General features: G+C 42.3%; 1 protein-coding gene across 2 annotated transcripts in view; it reads left to right on the top strand.

Moving 5' to 3' along the window:
• CRIM1 (cysteine rich transmembrane BMP regulator 1) overlaps positions 1-20,457 on the top strand; it is a 204,952-nt gene that overhangs the window by 159,111 nt on the left and 25,384 nt on the right. The window contains exons 10-13 of one of the 2 annotated variants that reach the window (XM_036872288.1): positions 2,022-2,143; positions 3,266-3,475; positions 7,037-7,252; positions 11,893-12,114. In XM_036872288.1, coding sequence (XP_036728183.1) covers positions 2,022-2,143; positions 3,266-3,475; positions 7,037-7,252; positions 11,893-12,114 — 770 coding nt within the window. The remainder of the gene's footprint in view (positions 1-2,021; positions 2,144-3,265; positions 3,476-7,036; positions 7,253-11,892; positions 12,115-20,457) is intronic. The other variant, XM_036872287.1, reaches the window with a different exon arrangement.

Raw genomic sequence — 20,457 nt, 5'->3', positions numbered from 1 at the left:
TATTCTAGGGGGAAAATAGACATTTCACACTTGTTACTTTTGTGTCTGTCTTAGAATCTACTTCTGTCTTTATGTCAAGTTGGTTCCTTAAAAATAACCTTTCAGAATTTTGCTTAGTCATTCCTGCCTTGGTTCCTTCCAGTTTGGTCTCTCTGCCTTTTCACTTTGTTATATTTTTATATAGTGCTAGTAATTATAAGGGATTTAGAGCCATCACCTCTTGCCCAGCGTCTTAAAGGCATTGCTTTTATTCTTCCTCTTGGAAATTCTAGTTTAGCAGGGAGAGGGGAACCTTAATTCTAATTTTAATTGGATAATTAGCTTGGGAACATTATTCTTTAAAATTCCCCAAGTAAACTAATAAATCATCATTGTTCTTAATCCTAAAATATGAATATGATATTAATAAAAGTAGAACTATTTCTTAGCTTACCTGCTGATGTAGAATAAAGTATTATTATCATAATAGTACCTACAACCACTTGCTGCAGTGTTATGGTAGTTCAGAAGCAAGGCTGCATTCAAGTCCAAACTTCACCTTGGAGAGAAAACTCTTAGAGGATTATAGATTCCACTTGGTATTCCTGTCAGTAAACACATTCAAGAAGGACCAAGTTGACTCTTGTAGGCAAACGAATACTGCATTGGCTAGCACATGTTTCAGGGACAGCCTCTGAGGGAGAAATACCGAGAAGGGAATGGGAGAAGGAAGAAGGAACGGATAGGTGAATAAATGAGTGAACAAACAAATCCATTAAAGCCCTGTTAGGGCTTGAAAATGGCACAGTCTATGACAGGAGTGCGGAGCATTCATTTAATTCATTGTTTTCATTATATTGATATAAATGCGTAGACCCTAGTGTTCAGTTCTCATTTCACTTAGCAGATTGTAGTTTGTCACTTGGGCAGTTATATACCAACGGTTTCCCATGGGGCCATCTTCTTTTAGAGCCCCTTAATTTGTCCAAGATGAGAAAGAACAGGGTTTATTTTTTTAGTTGAACACCACTGTTGCCACTTAGGGCTCCTTGGGATGAAACCTAAGGATAAATAGACTTAACTCCACCTTCTCTGCTGCCCAGGAAGCCCAACTAGGGCAAAGCCTGTAGAGGAGATGTAGCGGCGCCTAAGAGAGGAGCTGCAGGTAGTGGACAGAAGACACAGGAGGGCGGGTTAGCACCTTTTGTAATAGGGTCATTCTCCTTTTAGAGAAAATAAGGAATTGTTGCTAAGAATTTTTTTGTCCTCTTAAACTATGGTGATCTTTTAATAAACATATATTTATTTAATATCATCTTTCTGATCAACACAAAATTTAGGCACTCTAGCTTATTAAAGGGAAAAAAAAGTTCATCCAGCCATTTCCCTTTATCCTCCGTGCTTCAGTCATGCCCCACAGGTGGAGCATTTTTCAATTGGTATTCTTTTCTGACTAATTGAGGTAATTACTGGACATTGACTGCAGGACTTCTTAAACGTTTTGTTCTTCATCAACATTTACGCAGCATTCCCAGGTCAATGGATCCTTAAGTTCTCCTATCTGCTAAAAAATTCCGTAGATATCTCAGTAAAATGTTTAGTAGTGTCTGAAATTTCTCAAGAGAATGTGGTCGTCTGAGGAAGCCTATGGTGCTGACAGAAGAAGGACTTCTGCCCTAATGCTGGCCTCCAACATTGACCAGCAATATATCCTTCACCTTCCTATTCATGGAGCTGCACATTCATCTTTTTGTACTGTGGTACCACTTTTCCCAATTAAATCAACAGTTATGTCATTGGGATTCTGACAGTCACATCCTAGAGCACCTAAGTGCTTGGACAGTTCTAACCATTGGCCATGGGTGGGTGGTGGTCATGGCCACAGGGAGCTAATTACACATCACTCCAGGGGGTTTTGAGAGCAGAGGGTCAAGTCATTCTGCTTAATGAGAATATCACTTCAGTGACCCTTGGTCTAAGCACTTGGGTATCACTTGAGACTTTTGGATTTTCTGACCTCTGACAAAATTTTAATTACCCAGGAAGAATAAGCATGGCTGTGACATCTGTCGCTGTAAGAAATGCCCAGAGCTCCCATGCAGTAAGATCTGCCCCTTGGGTTTCCAGCAGGACAGTCGTGGCTGTCTTACCTGCAAGTGCAGAGGTAAGTCCCAGCGCATAACCCTTCCCCGCTCAGAGCAGTCAGAGGCACAGAAACCAAGAACGGAAGTCAATGAAATAATTTCAGTGATTGCTGTCCACTCTGACACCACTGTCAGTCTCTAGAGGACCATCCCTTGTCCTTTCATCTCAGTGGAATAAGAGCTCAGAATAGAATTTAAAGGAACGGGCCACACGTTGACGAAATTAATCACTTCTTAGCTCTTCAGTTTTACTTGTCTCAGGAACTTTAGCCTAAAGCATCTTTATCTTGGCTTCCATAGTCTCCCTCTGTCCAGCAATGGATCGAGACGATTGATACAGCGAAGGTCCCTTTTCACAGCCCTTTGAGGGTGGGTGAGGCTAACCAGTCTGCTTGTGTATTTTCTTGGTAACACAGTTTTCCCTGAGAATGTAGACTTTTGCTGAATAACCACATGCCAGCCTATAGTTGTGTATAGGTGTGAGTCCTGGGTGTAACTTTTGCAGGACTTCCCCCCTCAAGGAATGTTCCTGAAGCTGTGTGAGCCCTTACCCCAGCTCCAGCGCCACTGCCCACCCCATTTGGTTTTAGCTGTCCACATGAGCCACAGATGAAGCAGTAAAAGACCCCTAAAGTTTGTTCTGTGTTTTTTCAGAGTTGGACAGTTACCACCTTAACAGTGTTTTTAGGGGGTCAGAGTAAACAGAAGTCTAGTCACTGCTTCAATTGTTCTGCTGAACAAAAATCTGTTAGTTACTAGCGGCCCAGGATTGCCCCCCTGAATGATGATTTCTAGAGTGATTATTCTGCATGTATTAAACATATGTGTAACATTCACGCTGAAATCAGTCATTGCTTGTTTACTGTATAGAATATGAGAACGTAGAGTGAAGGGAGGAAAAATAAGTTATAAGCCTACCAATAGCAGAGAAACGTATTTGCAGGGTTTTTTTCTCCCTTTTCCCTTTTTTCAAAATTGAGAGCATATTAACTTAAATTCTTTTCACGATCTTTTCCTGTGTCACAAGCTGTGCTACGTAGACAGGATTTTTGGTGGCTGGGTAGCATTACCTGTAAGGAACTACAGGCTGTTTCTCCTGTGCAGTAGCTCCTTCTTTACCAGGCTGCCTTCTGTCTGTCCAGAGGTCCCTGCTGCAGCCGGGCCACCCGTCCTGTCAGGCACATGTCTGTCCATGGAGGGTCATCATCATAAAAATGAGGAAAGCTGGCATGATGGGTGCCGGGAATGCTACTGTCACGGTGGACGGGAAATGTGCGCTCTGATCACCTGCCCGGTGCCTGCCTGTGGCAACCCCACCATTCATCCGGGACAGTGCTGCCCATCATGTTCAGGTAAAAGCTGGCCGCCGTCTCGTGTGCTCCCTAAGCAAGTGACTTTTGCCTCATCACATCTGTAATTCCGGGGGAAGTGCAGGGGACGACCCCTGGAACATATTTCAGCTCTCTGGTTTTTGTCAAAACAATAGCCACGAGTGTCAGCCAGGGTGCTATACATGATTAGCCAAAAACCAGAGAATTATTCTAAAGCTCTAAAACCACTCTCCTTATTTTTGAAGGTTTACTCAATTACATCGGTCTTTGAACTACATTTGTGTACAGGTTTGTGGGCTTATGTACTTAAAGCTCCAGCTCTCCATCTTACGGATAGTGTATTGAGGCTGAATGTCTTAGTTAATTGGAGGGGGTTGTTGTTAACTTTATTCCATGAAAGCTTCTTATTTATAAAGTAATATTCGAGAGGGAGAGAATTACTGAAGTCTGTGGATATTGCTTTTTTTTAAATTAATGGATATGTGGTAGTCTTGCCAAATGGAGATGTTTAGAGTGACCACACATCCAAAACATTTACAGTCATAATAATGGTAATCAAGATAAGTTAGTAGAAGAACATAACAGATTTATAATTCATAGCGGTCCAAATTATGGTTGTCCATAACAGTAATTATTACCGTAATACCTCATCTAGTGCCTTTGATCCAAAGAGCTCAGCATGGTTTCATAGTTATTATTTCTTCCACCGAGTGGAGGCCACTGTATTAGGGGAAAATATGCTTAAGCAGTTTTTGTTTGGAAAACAGACACAGAGAGATTAGCTTTCTTACCCAGAGTAAAGTAGTGTGTCAGCTAGAGGGCCAGGGAGACATGAAGTCTCCTGATTCTTGCATCGGATTTCTTTTGAAGTTGAAATGTACTGTCCGGTTTTGGGGTAGGGATCGTATTTCCCCGGTCAGTCTTGGTTCTGTATCTCCCTCCACCTGTGCAACGGGTGCAGTCAGGAACCTGAGGCCTGGGCCTTTTGCAACAAGGCAGGCCTGGCCTGGGAGGGAAGTACCGCATGCTGGCACCTCAGTCTGCACCTGCTTTGCCTGCCAGGGAGGGGGTTGGCAGAGGGGCACTGGAAGTCCTTTTTAGCCCTGACATTCTACACACCTCAGTAACTAAGGTATCAAAGTGACAGGCAGCCCCCACACCCCTATAGGGGACCAGATGACAAAGTTGTTTTGTTTTGTTTTGCATAGTTAAGCCAGATGTGCTCTGTATCAAAACTGCTTCCTCATTCACATGTTTTGCTAGTTAAATATGAAAAACCGCTAGTGTCCACTGAAACAGAAGATAAATGAACAACTTAATGAGACAGAACTCTGTGTTGACTCTTTGGGGAAGGAAAAGTCATTTGTTCCAATGAAGACCCCATGCTTTAAGTGTAGGCATGAGTGTGCAGAGTGTGGCCTGCACCTGGGTCTTTGCTAAACGGTGGACGCAGTGAAGAACTCCGACCGGTGGAAATGCAAAGATATTACTAAGAATAGATGATTGACTTAAGCACTGAAAAGTCAGTGAAACCAAATCTAGTTTTCTCTATTACAGAGATATGGAAAGTTCTTAAACACACACAGAATTATTGATGTATTATTGTGGATGTGTGACTATCTAGATATACACATATAAAAACATACAGGTATTGATATATGTAGTATGGATGTGTAGGTATGTTTTTTTTCCAAAAGTCTTTAGTGAGTTGCCACATATGGATCTTTCTGAATAGAGACCCCAGCATTGTTGCAATTGTGGAGTCCTACTTTAAAGAATATTTTCTCCTGCCTTCTATTCAAGGATCAGCTGTTTTTCCTTCTGAGATAAGTGAGCAGCCTCTGAACTCCTCTGACAGAAGATTCACCAAATGATACTGTGTCTCAGATTTTTTTTCCCTATCTTTCTTACCCTCTACCTTTCAGTTTTTCTATCACCTCCGTCTATCTGGTCACTCATGTTTTGCCTTGAGGCACATAGGTATATATATAGCAAAGGAATGCACAGAGTAAGACACCTGCAAACACACATCATTTTTCTTCTGACCACTTCCTTACATGTCAGCGTTTAAAAGGGCAGCAATTGTCGATCCTCTCCAAGTCCTTTCAAAAGGGAGACTTTTTCCAACAGTAGTTTACTAATAGTCTTTGGAACTATTTTTTCTTTTTCTATAAATGGTGAGAAATGCACTTTTATCTCATCACAGCTCAATTTTCATTCTAATTATCTTCCTTTCTACTTTCCTCATATACTAGAAAGTTTGGCCCGGTTGGTTATGAATGTAAGCATTGGCTGATGTCAGTTTTCTGTGATATGTCCACTTGGTCAAAGTTCCAGTCTTTACTAGCTCCCTTGAGATAAAGCTGTATTAAAAGTTATACAGTGCCTTCTTAGCTGGAGCTGGGCCCACACCACTGTATCTCATCAGTATTGCTACCTCTCAGGCTGACCACTGCTTTGAAAGTCACAGCCCGTGAGTTCTTAGGAGACGTCAGCTCTGAGTATCTCTGCACAAACAGGATAGTTCTTCGGAGGCCCAAATTCCACTATCTCCAAGCGTGAGCCCGCCATGGTGTCTCCAGATGGCTTCTCCGCAGGGTTGCACACTGTCAGCACCTTCTTGAAACGCCTGTTGTATTTGGATGACACGAATATGGTTAATATCTTCATACTTCTCATTTCCCCAGCACAACTTGAGGGCAACTCCCAGTGCCTCTCCAGACATTTTCAGCATTAAATTCCCTCTCTATCACTATCATCTCACCAAGAGCCCCAAATCGCCTCTCGTCTGGGGAAAGAACTTAGTTGTCATCGGCCCCTGGGCGTTTACCTCTCTTGATCATATCGCCAAACAAATGTTTAGTCTCAGGTGAGGGTTCAGACTGCTGATTCTGAAAGAGCATTCCTGCTCAGTGTGCCGGCAGCTGGTTGGGGTTGGGGTGTGTCCTGCTCAACAGTAGGACTTATTTCTAAGCCTGAAAGGACTCAGGGTCCCAGAGATAATGAAGTGAATGGGGCACAAATCAGTTTACAATTGTATTTAATCTGGAGGTGTATCCATGATCCAGACAAACATAGACTTGGGTTCAGATCCCTTGTCTGCCCTTAATACTCTGGGTTCTCAGTTTCCTTATATGTTAAATAGGATAACAGTACCTGTTCACACGATTGGTGCAAGGAATAAGTGAAGTAACATATGTAAAGCACTAACATGGAAACTGGACCATAGTAAGCATTCAGTAAATGAGAGATCTTTATTCTAGATAACCCTACACATTCGCAGACATCCCCTAAGGGGCTCCTCTTCTCTTCAACAGTAGGAGTCCCCGTAATTTAATTATCTCGTTGGAGCCTCTCATTACTATTGACAAACTGGAACCACTTGAACCTCACTTCCTGAAACTAGCTCTTCTGCTGTTGCCTTATATTTCTGTGCATGGAATGTTTTCTTCCCAGTTCTCTTGAGGGAAACAGCCAATTCATCTTCTCTGTCCCTTAAAGCCCACAGCACCAGGTTCTTCCCGAGCTGGTAAGACTGCAGATGAATAATTTCTTGTGTTTGGATTTTGTGTCGTTCCCCAGATGACTTTGTGGTGCAGAAGCCGGAGCTCAGCACCCCCTCCATTTGCCATGCCCCTGGGGGAGAGTACTTTGTGGAAGGAGAAACGTGGCACATTGACACCTGTACTCAGTGCACCTGCCACAGTGGGCGGGTGCTGTGTGAGACAGAGGTGTGCCCACCGCTGCTGTGCCAGAACCCCATGCGCACCCAGGACTCCTGCTGCCCACAGTGTCCAGGTAACCGGCACTGCGCCTCGGGATGCACTGGGCCGGCGGGGAGGGGCTGCAGTCTGGGCATTGTCATTCTGCAGGACCGGTGGGCTGGGTTGAGCCCCACGTGGGAGTGTGCCAGACCCAGTCTCCAGTAACCCAGGCAGGAACATCTGGCAGGCAGCTTTCTAAATTCATTCCTTTCTATCGACCGCATATTTATGCAATCAATATGCCTTGCACCTGAGGTGACTTTGAACAACAACAGCAAAAAAAAAATTGTTTCTTTCTACCCTTTTTTTCTTAACCCTGCATCTCAGACTCAAGAGACAGTCCTGCTGTACCAGATGATTCCAGATGATTTTGCTAATGTGAAAAGTCATCTTTGTGTTTACAAAATGTGAAGAGCAGTTATTGATAAATAATGTAAATAAAATTCTTTGAAATATGTAAGGGTAGTGGAGATACTTTGAGAATGTTAAACAGAGGAATCGCTAAAAGATGCATAATGCCCACCTTCTCAAATCTGTGATGATTAAGTTAAGATCCAAAAGTACTAAGTGACCAGCACTGCATATGTACAAAGAGTACTATTGTTTTCTTGGTTTTTTTAGTTCTCAGATAATCTGGCCTTAGCAGGTGAATTTATGGTCATGAAACAAATATAATGAAATTTTGTCAGACTTTTAAACATAAGTTGCTGATGATGCAACGAAAGTAGCAATTCTAATTAACACTAGAATATATGACTTAATTTGTATAATTACCAAGTTGACAGCACAATAGTTTTGTTGTTGCTCAGTCTTTTATCTTTTCAACTTAAATCAATAATCATTTACCTTCTAAATGTATGGTCTTAGAGCATTTCTGCTCAGTAAAACACAAGCCCTTGTATTTTATTACTTTTTTTACATTGGATTATCTAGTCAGCCAGCTAGAATCTATTGTTCTGTCATTATATAACCAGCGTAGTTGATGTCCAGAATTCTTCCTGGGTTCACATTGATGATAGTTTTTAATTGCATCAGAGGAAATTGTGGGGATAGCAACATTATTTGCTGTTGTCATCATGCCCTGCTGCTGAGGTATTATCATCTTAGTACAGAATCTTTGGCGTAATTTTCAACCATGTTAATCTGAAAAGCTTAATTAGTGCAACGTGTTTTCTAGTATAAGAAATAGTTCAGATGTATTACGTTGTTAGGATATACCCTAGTCCCTCCTATATTTTTATCATCACTCTTTTACTTAGACACAAACCCTAATATTTCTCTGTTAATATATGACCATGACTATTCCCATCCTCCTGGTGGAAACTGCTCTGAGTGGTCTCTTCACTGGTGATCATGAATTTATATCCGTTCATATATTCATTTTACAAGTGCTTATGGAATGCCTGAATTGAGCCATGGGGATCCCGGGGTTGATGAGAACAGCCACAACTCCTGTCCTATGGAGCAGTAATCCAAAAGAAGAGCTGAGCAATCCAGTACTCCACCTTTAAGTAAATCATGACAGAGTGAGAGGAGTGCCTGGAAAGGAAAGCATTAAGAGCACATGGAACCCAGGAAGCTTTAACTAAAGTGGGAAGTACCTCTGTTCCCACTTGTCCGAGGATCTGAGGACAAATATAGGGGTTGGCCCAAATTTATTGGTGGGACACCTGACTGGACTCAGAGGTTCAGCCCAGGCAAAGAACAAGAGCTCCCTGGAAATGGGACTCCTGTGTGTGCCAAGGACTGATTTCTTAGAGCCAGGTCTGAAGGCCAGTGCGCGTGAGCAGAGGCCCTGCCGATTCTAGCAGAGCAGAGATCTCCCCTCTAGAAACAGGAACAAGCACCCCATGTGTGCCTGGCTTTGGCTTCTCCTATATAAACGTATGCCTAGGTGACTCTCCCTTACTTTACATATAACTTGAGAGATACTTCAGTGATAGCCTTCATCTTAAATGTCAGGACTTTCTGTTTCCTAGATCAGTATTCTGAAGGTTACACTTAAATCTGTGAATAAGTTTGTATCTAGAATGCTCTTGTATTTTAAAATCAGTCACCTACCCCATCATTGATCTTTCTGAACTTTCCATTCATGGTTGTGTTGCAGCGATAAAAAGATAAAAAGTCTTAAAATTCAGAACATTGATTTCTTCACATTGCAGTAAATTTCGACAGCAGCATTGATAAATGGAGTATTTCACATCTAGAAAAATACCATCTCTAATCTTAGGATACTTGCATCCTAAAGTTGTCCCAAAATGATATATATGTACAACTAGAAGAGTTGCATCCCTCATGGTGATTGTATCTCCTGGGATGCCTTGTCGTTCCCTCTGTCCTTAACTCCCCCTCTCCTCTGGCCTGGTTTAGAGCAAGGTCTAGAAACGGAAGTGGGCTCATGAAGAAAGACTGAGCATCCCTGTAGGTGATGATACTTCACCAAGGTGAGAAAGGCAGAGAATAGAAAAGCACTTCTTTCTTTTTTCACACTTTTAAAATTCTCTTTCATTTTTGATTTTTTAAAGTTGGAAAGAAGCGTAGCACGGAAGAGAGATCCCTCGTTTCTTCTTTTAATTCTCTGGTATAGAAATAAAAAGAATGAATGAACACCAGTGAAAGAACTGGTAAAAACAAAATAAGTGAGTTAATATTTAGAATCAGAAGTGTAAAGAAGGGGTCTCATTTTTTCCTAAAAATTGAAAGAAAGGCCCAAAGGAGGAAGCTAGCTTGGGCAAGATTCCCAAATGATGTCTTCAGTCAGGGCTCAGAAGTCCCTTGCCCTGCGGGCTAAAGAACTGCAGACGCTGCATCTCAGCTGCAGCTCTCACTCCAGCTCTGCCGGCACATTCCCATGTCTCCTGGGGTCCCCTCCAGACTCTAGGATGTTCATTTCAGCTACTATTTCATGCTTCCATTGCTGCCGTCCCTGCTTCCTCTTCTAAGTTTTCAGACACCAGGTTGGGTGTTGCTTGTAAGAGCTAAGCTGTCATAACACACAGAAACCTCGTGGCAATTTGCAGAGCCTCATGTAGACTAGTGTGAGTTGCCCTGATTTCCAGCCAAATCAAAAGTTAACATCAGTCAATCTCTTAAAAAGAAATTATCCCTAGACATGGATGATCCAGAAAAGATACCTGAGAAAGTAATCCCATTTTACCATCTTTAACTCATATGCATGTGATCTATGGAAACTTACCTAAAATTGGACCTGAAGCACATTTGGAACAATGGAACCAATGGCTGTTCTTTCACTGTCGCTGCCTTCAGGACTGGCAGTAGGAGATACAGTTACATGCTTTGGGTTCAGAGCCCAAAATAAAGCAATTGCCCCGCTTCTCAAAGAGACTCTTCTTGTCAAATCAAACTTGTTGGTTGTAGGGTGTATTCAGGAGGCGGAAGGGAGGAAAATGGGACACTTAGAGCTTCTGCATCACTGTGATAACTACATGTAAATGGAAGAGCAGACTTCATGATGTTGACTATGAGAACAGATGATAATTCTTCTGACCCTGTATCCTTTGAGAAAATGGGATTCTCTTAGAGGTTTGCTGGCTGGGACCATCGTGGCTTTTTCTAGACTCTCAAGTGCAAAGGTGGTTGGAAGTGCTCTCTTGTCAGTGCAATTGTGACATTTCTAAACTAGGAAACTTCACTAACTAGTACACTTTCCTTTGTTATATCCCAGTCGGCTTTCTACTTGAGCTTACAGCTCTCAAGTCAGTTCAGTGAATGGCAAGACCCAAAGAGATATCTGAGTTTTCTGGTGACGTTCTTTTCTGTTTCAAGTTGTTACTAGATCTGGAGACCCTCTAGTCTGTATTTATGTAGCAAAAACACACAAGTCTTGCAGATGATTTCTCTGTAGGTGCATCCTCAGGAGTGATTTACATTTCCCATCATCTTTCAGCCATTAATGTGAATGCCTGAACATTGAAGTGTTACATACAGTTTGAAAATCTGTTTGGGTGTTAATTGGTTAGGACTGCGTGTGGCTGCAAGTAAGAGATAACCCAGCTACAGTTTTTAAACAGAGGTTTCTTTTCCATACATTATGAGAAGCTTGGAGACAGATGTTGATCCCATTGATTTAGTGTCTTAGTGATATCAAGGCCTCTCTTACAGGTATGATAAGTGTATTATAGCTACAGGCGACACACTCATATTCAAGGCAGGAAGAATGTGGAAGCATGTGGGTAGCTTCACATCTGCCCTTCTTTTAAGAAAGTGAAAGCTTTCCCAGAAATCCCTGATTAGCCAGTGAATCCGTTAGCCACAGCCAGGTGACATGGCCACCCCTAGCTGTGCCGGAGACTAGAAAAGGAGGGAGCAGTGGTCCCACGTGACATATCCCCCTTGTGATCCAGGGCCTCAGCCACCCCACCCCCGACCTTAAAATCAGGAGCTCGTTAAGGAGGAAAGGTAGAGTGGATATCGTGCAAGCAACTAACAGAATCTCTGCAACAGATCCCTTTTGGTCTTTGTTGTTTTTGTTTTAAAACTCCAGACCCTGTCAGAGTCAGATGTGCTGTGTCGTTACTGAGTCCATTTTAAGGAGGCACACAAAGCCCTGGTGACCGAACATGCTTTGTATGGGACAGAGTGAAACTCACTGTGTTGCACAGTGGGTGGCCTGCAGCATCTTTTTTTCTGCTGACCTTCTGTTCATTTTTCCAGATGAACCTCTCCAGCCTTCCTCATCCCATAATGACAGCGTGCCTAGTTACTGCAAAAATGATGAAGGGGATATATTCCTGGCAGCGGAGTCCTGGAAGCCGGATGTGTGTACCAGCTGCGTGTGCATGGATAGCGTAATTAGCTGTTACTCTGAGTCTTGCCCTTCAGTATCCTGTGAAAGACCTGTGTTGAGAAAAGGCCAGTGTTGTCCCTACTGCATAGGTAAGACCAAGAAAAAAAATCCTTCCTTTCTCCCAGTGGCCACTAAATCTACGTTGACAGCCATTTGCCTAGATAAGTTAATAATTTTGAAATCTGTTTTTCTGGTTGACGTGCCACATAGAATCAATGTAGTCACATCAGGCGGAGGAAAGACATGGTAGATGTGTTCCTGAGATAAAGCATATTAAGAATAAGAAATGCTCTCTGAGGATGTCGTGATGCTATAGCGCTGTCTCTCTTGGGCTCCTTTGCCATTTCAGGATGTTCAATATTGGAACTCTTCCTTCACCCTGTTACTGACCGTGGTCTTTTTGTCCACAGAGAAACACCATGTCCCTTATCAGAGTACACTTAGTGCCTAAGCTTGCCACTGCCTTGAGATCAGCTAAATACCATATACTAATTTAATCCCCCAATTACTCCTCTGTCTGCTAACACTTCATTGATTCTATTTAAACCATGTGGTTGTCCGTGTGGAGGGCTTAGGGACACAGAGTGAGGCCTGAGTAACTGACAGAGCCCTCTCCTTCATGTGACCCACGGGGATACATCTTGTGAGCAGAGGACATATGTATATCAGCCCCTGACGTCTATACCGAAACTGGTCCTATGGACACAAGCCAGATGCCGTTCTGGAGTCCAGAAGGCGAGGCTCAGACAGCTGGCAGCTCTAATACAGGCACAGTCCCTGCTCCCAAGGCTCTCACTCTCTTTGATTGCTTTTGTCTCAAGTAAAGCTCATAAAGTCAAGTGAAAGACAATGACATATCTCAGTCCAGTTGTGAACCTGTAATCAGAGTGAGCAGGTGAAAAATTAGGCAAGCTGTATTAATGACAGGCATCGTGCAATTTATTGTTGAAGATTTTTGCATGCTTCGTAGATGCAAGTCAGTGCACATATTTGGGGCGATGCCTGAGGAGGAGGAGAAATCCTCTGGCCACAGGGCTTTGTAACGATCCCCATAGATGAGTCGATAAATGGCGCTCAGGTGCACATCGGCCACCATTCAAGTTTATCAGGACAGCTCCTCTGGCCACTCTGTGGGGCCACTTCCTCTGAAGACTTATTCTACGCATTGGTATACAAGAGAGGGAAAGATTTTTAAAGCACAATTTCTGGTCTCAGGAATTTTACGGAGCTTGAGTTTCTCAATGTAATGGTCAGGGAAAATTAAAAATTATGTGTGAAAGATGGATTCTCTTAATAGGGTGACTGTCTATCCAATTTATTCTTTAAACCATGCTTTTGTGAGTGAAGTGGGGACTGTTAATAATTATGTTGGGACCATGGCTGTAGGCCGGGAGTGTCCCTAGTAAATCGGGACATACGGTTGCTGCCCCTCTTAGTGACTGGAGCGTTGGGTCTGCTGTAATACCCGTAAGCTTCGTAGCTCCTAAATGGAGCCAAAAATGTATCAAGGCATCCACCCAGCTTACTGCTACGTGTCTTCTCCGAGAGCTGACCAACAGTCATCTGGAAAGTGGCACAGCCCTTGGTGAGACCTGAATGAAAGGTGTAACTAGGCCACTATTTCAGACCAGGGTGTTGGTGGAGGGAGGGGGAAATGTCCAGCCAGGACCACTGTATTTAAATACCAAAACTTCAGTCCTAAAGGAAACAGATGATAAATCAACCAGGGGCACTTGGATCACAGTTGGAAACTAGGGCCCAGGAGGCCTGAGAATTCTATTTACCTTCAGAGGAAAAACCCAGCAGTGAATTTCTTGTGTGTTGAAAACCCTCAAATTTAATTATTTTTAGATAAAAAAAAGTTCCTGTTGTGTTTTGCTACTTAACTGGTAAATATGTGATTAGTAAATTACTCAACTAGTAAATTTGTTTCCATGTGATAACAGTAAATCACTTCTCTTTCTCACAGAACCAATTTAACAAAACCAAACTTATGGAAAGAAACCTGCATATCATAGTATTCTGTGCTGTCTTTTTTTTTTTTTTCTTTTGCCTGCATATTTTCCTATTCCAATTCTTGCATTATTTAGACCAGCAGTCCCCAGCCTTGCACCAGGAACCGGTTTCATGGAAGACAGTTTTTCCATGGGGGGAGGTAGCGTTGGTTCAGGCTGGTAGCGCGGGCGATGGGGAGCGGCGGGGAGCGGCAGATGACGCTTCACTCACTCACCCGCCGCTCACCTCCTGCTGTGCGGCCCGGTTCCTAACAGGCCTCAGACTGGTAGCGGTCGCAGCCCAGGGGCTGGGAACCCCTGATTTAGATTATACATTCATCTTTAGTGTGGGGAAGAAAATACCAATTTGGCCCCAATCTGTGATTTTGATTTCAAGTTAGATTGTAAGCACTTTCACTAAATTGTGGTTCATATAAGCTCATAATGATAGAGTGGAAATTTTATTTCTGTTACATCTCCCTCCACAAATACTACCCCCCTCCCCTTGACACAGGTATAACTGTACTGTATAAACCTATGACGTATCTTCTGGGGAACGTATTGGGGAGTCTTAACATTTGATGCGTGATGCTGTGTGCTGTTGTCCTTGCATTCATCTTAGTGCTTCATACATGTTTTCTTACTGAAATAGTCATTAGGAGCCTCTATATGCATCATACTTTTCTGCAAGTAGCAAGGACCAGGTTATGTCCAAGCATATGAAGTCAAGTTCAGTTCATGACTGTGATATGGGGATTTTCTGACCCTCCAGTTTGCTCCCTTGGCCTCTCCAGGCTTATTCTCTTGTCAGCTTCCCGTCAGTGTGGTCCTCTGTAAGGGCACCAAGCCCGGGCAGCACTAGTACACCTGCAGGCGGTTACTGGCGATGCCCCAGTGGCAAAGCCTGCATCCCCATCCAGATCACCTAGCAAAGGAAGAAGGTAGGAAGGCCATCATTCTGCATGTCATAAAGCCCCCAGTTGCTTCTCAGCAGGCATCGAGGACCAGTGCTTTCATTGTCTCCTGTTTTAGGCTTTCTCAGTTTGAACTCAGCTCCTTATTAACCCAGATAATCTGTTCCCGGGGTCACATGTGCCTCCTCCAAGCCTATAGTGCTGACCTCACCGTGGCTGCAGGTCTCCTCCCTGGGGGAATGTTCTCCCTAATCAGTCAAATATGGATCTCTAAAAACCTCAAACCTACCTTTAATCTGGCTTCTTTTTTAGTGCTAAAACCCCTGAAGAAAAGTGTGCTTGCTTTCACCTTGTAAAGTAGCCTTTTTTCTTACCACAAGAGAATTGAAAAGGGTGATCCTACTAAAAGTAGTGTAATTACGAATGTTTGTGTTCCTTTCAGATAAATTATCAAGTCACTAAAGTGCAATGATAATGCTTCTTTTCTGGTGTATGAAGGCCTCATATTATGTGCGCTAATTTAATAGAATGTGTAATACAGACATAATTAATAGGATTGATGATTAATTTTGAAAAGTGAACAGCTTTGCCTAATTACTTATAATACCCATCATTAGGGAATTCATCCTTGTCCTAGAAGGAAACTAAGTAGTAATTACCCAATCATTTTAATGGAACATCTTCTGATTCCCTAATTTTTTTATATTCCAGCTTCCTACACAAATACACACAAACTTAGATTTTATTTTCATAGGCTTTTTGACTGTAATGATGGCTTAAAGAAAGGGGAACAAGAATCAAGAGATGACTTGAATGTAGATCAGGGCGGGGGCGGGGGGAGGATAAAAGGCCTGTTGGGAATTCTAATGTGTGATAGCAGATTTGATATGTGGTTCCTTATAAACAACAGATGCCTTCGCCATGACAGACTTCACCATGCAAGATAGCCTTGATAGCCTTATCACTGACTACATGCTCCATGGCTTTCTAACCTCTCTGGAGCAAAAAATTATTTCGGTGCTTCAGTGAGATCTTTATTCCATCGCTCCTAAAGGGCAGCAAACAATTAAGCCCAAAACCCTTACAGCACCGGCACTTCCTGTGCCTGAGGGGATGCTTGTCCTGACACATCACCCTTGCTCTGATGTTTGTGTGGGTGATGCTTCTGCGAAGGGCCAGACTCTAGCAACTTCTGTCTAGCAAGATCATCCCAGCAGATCTGCACCATGGCCAGGGGTGCAGTCATTCCTGAAGGTTATGTTCATAACTATTATATTTACATTATGTAATATAAAATTTATATTATCTATTACAGAAATATTATAAAGAAAGGCACTACCTTGATCATAAAGATCTTTCTTAATTTAATGTATGAGGTCTTCAAGCTCATATTGCTGCTACATCATACCTGTTGACTTTGGAAATGCAGATGCTCAGGTGTCCCCCGATGAAGAGTTGCGTAAGCAGCCCTTGTGTTGGCCAAGTCATAAGTATGACTCAGTGCATAGAATGTTGTTTTGAAACTTACCATTTGGCAAGCATTTTTACTTATTTTGTAACCATGTATTATTTTAGAAAATATTTGAGGTCATATATTTAGAGATATTTATATATCAGATATTTAGATATTTTTTGGCTGGAAATCCCTGAGTCAGTGCATCTTTCTCATTTAAGTTTTTGTTGAAGGTTAGTTATCTTGGGATGATAGTTGTTTGTATGTTATGTGTGTGTGTATGTATATATACACACGCATATTTATTTCGTAATTTGATGTGAACAAAGTTATGATACTCTGATTACATGTCTTCAAGTCATCTAGTATCTTTTAAGTGTCTTTAAGTATCTCATATCTTTAAGGATCTCTGAAAACAAGTTCTATTATAGATGGTACATGAAAAAATGATTTTCTTGTAGGTTGTACATCTGTCTGATTAGAGGTTAGCTATTTTTTAATATTTTTATATGTCTTATATTAATATTTGAGTTAGAGCTTTCAGGTGGAGTCCAGCTGGCTTGGCACTCAGTCGTGATGGTGTAATTCTATTTCCTCTCCATAGTGATCTTTAACTAGCAAATGGTTAATAATGTTTCTTCTTGGTAGGGACCATGCCTGCGCTTTATATCAAGTCAGTCTATCATACCACATTCATTTTTTGCTTAGATTTATGTTTATTTGTTTAGGTATCTTTTTAAAATTTTTATTGGAATATAGTTGATTTACAATGTTGTGTTAGTTTCTGCTGTATAGCACAGTGAATCAGTTATGCATATACATATATCCACTGTGTTTTAGATTCTTTTCCTCTATGGTCATTACAGAGTTTTTTTTGTTTTGTTGTTTTAAATATTTATTTAATTATTTATTTATTTTGGCTGCACTGGGTCTAGGTTGTGGCGTGCAGACTCTTAGTTGCGGCATGCAGGCCTCTTAGTTGTGACGTGCGGACTTCTTAGTTGTGGCATGTGGACTCTTAGTTGTGGCATGCATGTGGGATCTAGTTCCCTGACCAGGGATGGAACCCGGGCCCCCTGCATTGGGAGCTCTAAGTCTTACCCACTGGACCACCAGGGAAGTCCCGTAGGTATCTTTTCTTAGAGATAAATACAAATAGTATCTCTTTGGAACATCTGTTGATTATTGTGTATTTAACTCAGCCCAGGAATCAAACAGTAAATATTTAATTCAGCATCTCTAAGATATACAACCCACAGAACTAAATGTTGTACATTTTTAAGCCATAATGTTATGATACCGGCATCATCATTGGAACACTTTTCACAGCTGTTTCTCCAGTGTGTTTTCTTAAAATTAAAAACTTCTGTGTATTGGAAAGAGAACGTACTTTGACCCCATTTCTGGCACGTTCTAGCTGTAGGTCTCAGTGGTAGGATGTAACTGTAGCTCAGTTTCCTCATCTATAAGATGGGAATAATAATATCATCCTGTGCTTCACTAAAGTGCTATGAAAATTAAGCGACATAATATACATATATGAAAGCACTTTGTAAACAGTGAACAGGATATGACTATATACTGGCTCAGAGTTACAGCTCTCCTAACACAGGGTGCACCTGACGTGGGTAACAGACGTCACGTGGACTCTGGTATCTCACTTTAAATATGGCATCCGCCCTTCTGCAAGAGAAAGACCTGGATATTGCGTCCCAATGATAAGTTTTTGAAGGGCGAGAATATCTGAGAAAACACTCTGGTGTGGTGTACCTCATCCTGCACAGTCTCTGCTTAAATAAATAGCGCATGACAACTTCAGTCACCTTATTGTGACCCCGGTGGGAGCAGCATGCTGTCTAAGGGGTTGTAGTGCAGCTGGGTTGTGGCCGTGCCTGGCCCCACACCTCAGCACTTCACTGTCCTCCCATACCTCTGGATGTCTCGCGGGAGAGAGAATGGAGCTCTTCTATTTTTCTGTTTGCGTTGAGAGGCTAGTCCCATTTGAGGAGTCCAAGGACTCATTGTGCGGGATCCGCTATGATTCCTGGAAACAGAGGTTGTGGCATTTATAATCGGGGAGTGTTCTTGTCGGAAGGAGCCCCAGGGTGCTTCCTGCACATTCTTCAGAGCTCTCAGTTCCAGGGGGCCCTGCTCCACAGCCCCGGTGGTCACAGTTAGTGCCGAGTGATTTTAAACAAAAGGGAAGGGAAGCAGGATGCTTTTCTGTGTAATGTTTAGAGAGTGTAAGACTGACGGCATTCTGGTTGTCAGGCACTGTACTAACTTTGGAACTGGTCTAAAGTTGTCCCAACAAAAATAAACAGGGTTTGATTTCAGTTTGTTTATTAGGTCCTGCCCTCCACCCTAGGAAATATCTCATCTTGCTTATCCCCTGAGCAGCTTTCTCTTCTCACTTCAGTATCCCTTCCAGGCCCCCGGCTGTGTAAACAGAAATTCAAGTTGTTCTAGTTAACTTGGGGGAAACCTCTGAGTGGCATTTCTTTATCGGGGCTCCGGCCCCATGTTCTTGTTTTAAAGACGTCTGCTGCACAGAAGGGAGGCTGGCGCTGGTGTTTCCAGAGATTATTAGCAGGTGCCTTTTGCCTCTTATTTCTGCCCAGGAGGCCAGCCCTGACTGTGTACCCTCTAATGAGGGAGGAACAACCCTCTATAGCAGGATTACATTTCAGCGACAAAATGCAATCAGACCTGAAGTCAGTCTGCAGACCCACCCGGAGGCTGCTGGTGGAGTGTTCCTGACAGCTCTTGGGCTGTGACAGGATGAACCACCTCCTGTAGGTGCAGAAACTCCTCTGGTGCAGAAACTGGCCACGCTGGGCTTCTACCTCAAAGTTTTCTTAGCCTATGTAAGAGTCAGTCTTTATACTCTTTATCAAGTTGGAAATGGAATGTTTCCTTGAACTTCTATCCATGAAGTGCTTAGTCAACCCATAACAGATGCTTAATACAAAGATTAATAAGTTCTATTACTGAGAAAGTCCGTCCTCTTTGCATGAAGTAGGAATCAGCCAGAAGTTACTATGTTTATCAGTTTGGTGAGATTTCTCTTGGTGGAACTCAGGGAAGTTTATAATTTCTCTATTAACTTGGAACCCTGTGTCATCACCTGTTCTTTCCAGTATGTTGAAGAAACCTGAAAGGCTCTTTTCGCCTTTATAAAGGAGACCTGGACTCCTGTCCCAGAAATAGAATAAAATAAAGCAAAAATGGGACTTTCAAGAAAAGTCTTAAAACTGTGGTCTGATCTGCCTTTACAGCAGTTAAGACATTGTAGAGTTTGGGGTTTTTGAGCACAAGCCACCTGTTCTCCTTGCTTGGCCCTGCCATAAACCTTTCTCTGCTAAAAAAAAAAAAAAAAAAAAAAAAAAGACATTATATGGAAGTAGGAGTCAGCCTATATGGCAACATTTGTCTCAGTTTTTTCTTTTTATGTAAGTGAATTAAGAGCAGATGTTTTATTTATTAGAAGCTAAAAGTTGTAAGATAAAGTATGCAATTTTTGAGGTTAATAAAGTTTTTTTTGCATTTTTAGGCAAAAAACTCTAAACATTTGCTGATAAAATTACTGTGTATTAGATCTCTGCCTCAGTGAAATTGCCTAGGCCACCTGCGTCTGTTTTTAGTAAGACTTCAGTTGAGTTCCGCTTTTATATTCTTTTCCAGTCTGTGGAGGTCCAGCGAGCCAGCATGTTCAAAATCAGTCGTCCTCTTCTATGCCTGCAAATCTCTGTCCACTTCTTAGTGACCTGCTTGTTTATTTGCTCAGATTCCTTCTTCATTCTGATTTCTGTTTGTCTCCGCTTTATGTAAAAAAAGTAAAAGCTGGTTTCTCAAACAGGAGGCACCCACGTTCCATTGATCCTCCATCGTGGAGTTTGTGCCCCGAATGTGCCCAACTTGGGATATAAAAATACAGAGGATGTCACAAGGCCAGGGATCACAGTGTCTTGTCAGCTAAGAGAAAATAAAGTATAAGGTAATAGTAGCATCTCATTCCTTTGTGGGAGTTATAGAGTATTTGTAATGCATTGTTACAGTCATAAGCCAAAA

Source organism: Balaenoptera musculus, chromosome 13 (assembly GCF_009873245.2).
Source record: "Balaenoptera musculus isolate JJ_BM4_2016_0621 chromosome 13, mBalMus1.pri.v3, whole genome shotgun sequence".
Classification (NCBI taxonomy): domain Eukaryota; kingdom Metazoa; phylum Chordata; class Mammalia; order Artiodactyla; family Balaenopteridae; genus Balaenoptera; species Balaenoptera musculus.
The sequence above is the reverse complement of the archived record's forward strand: the minus strand, read 5'-3'. Positions and strand labels throughout refer to the sequence as shown.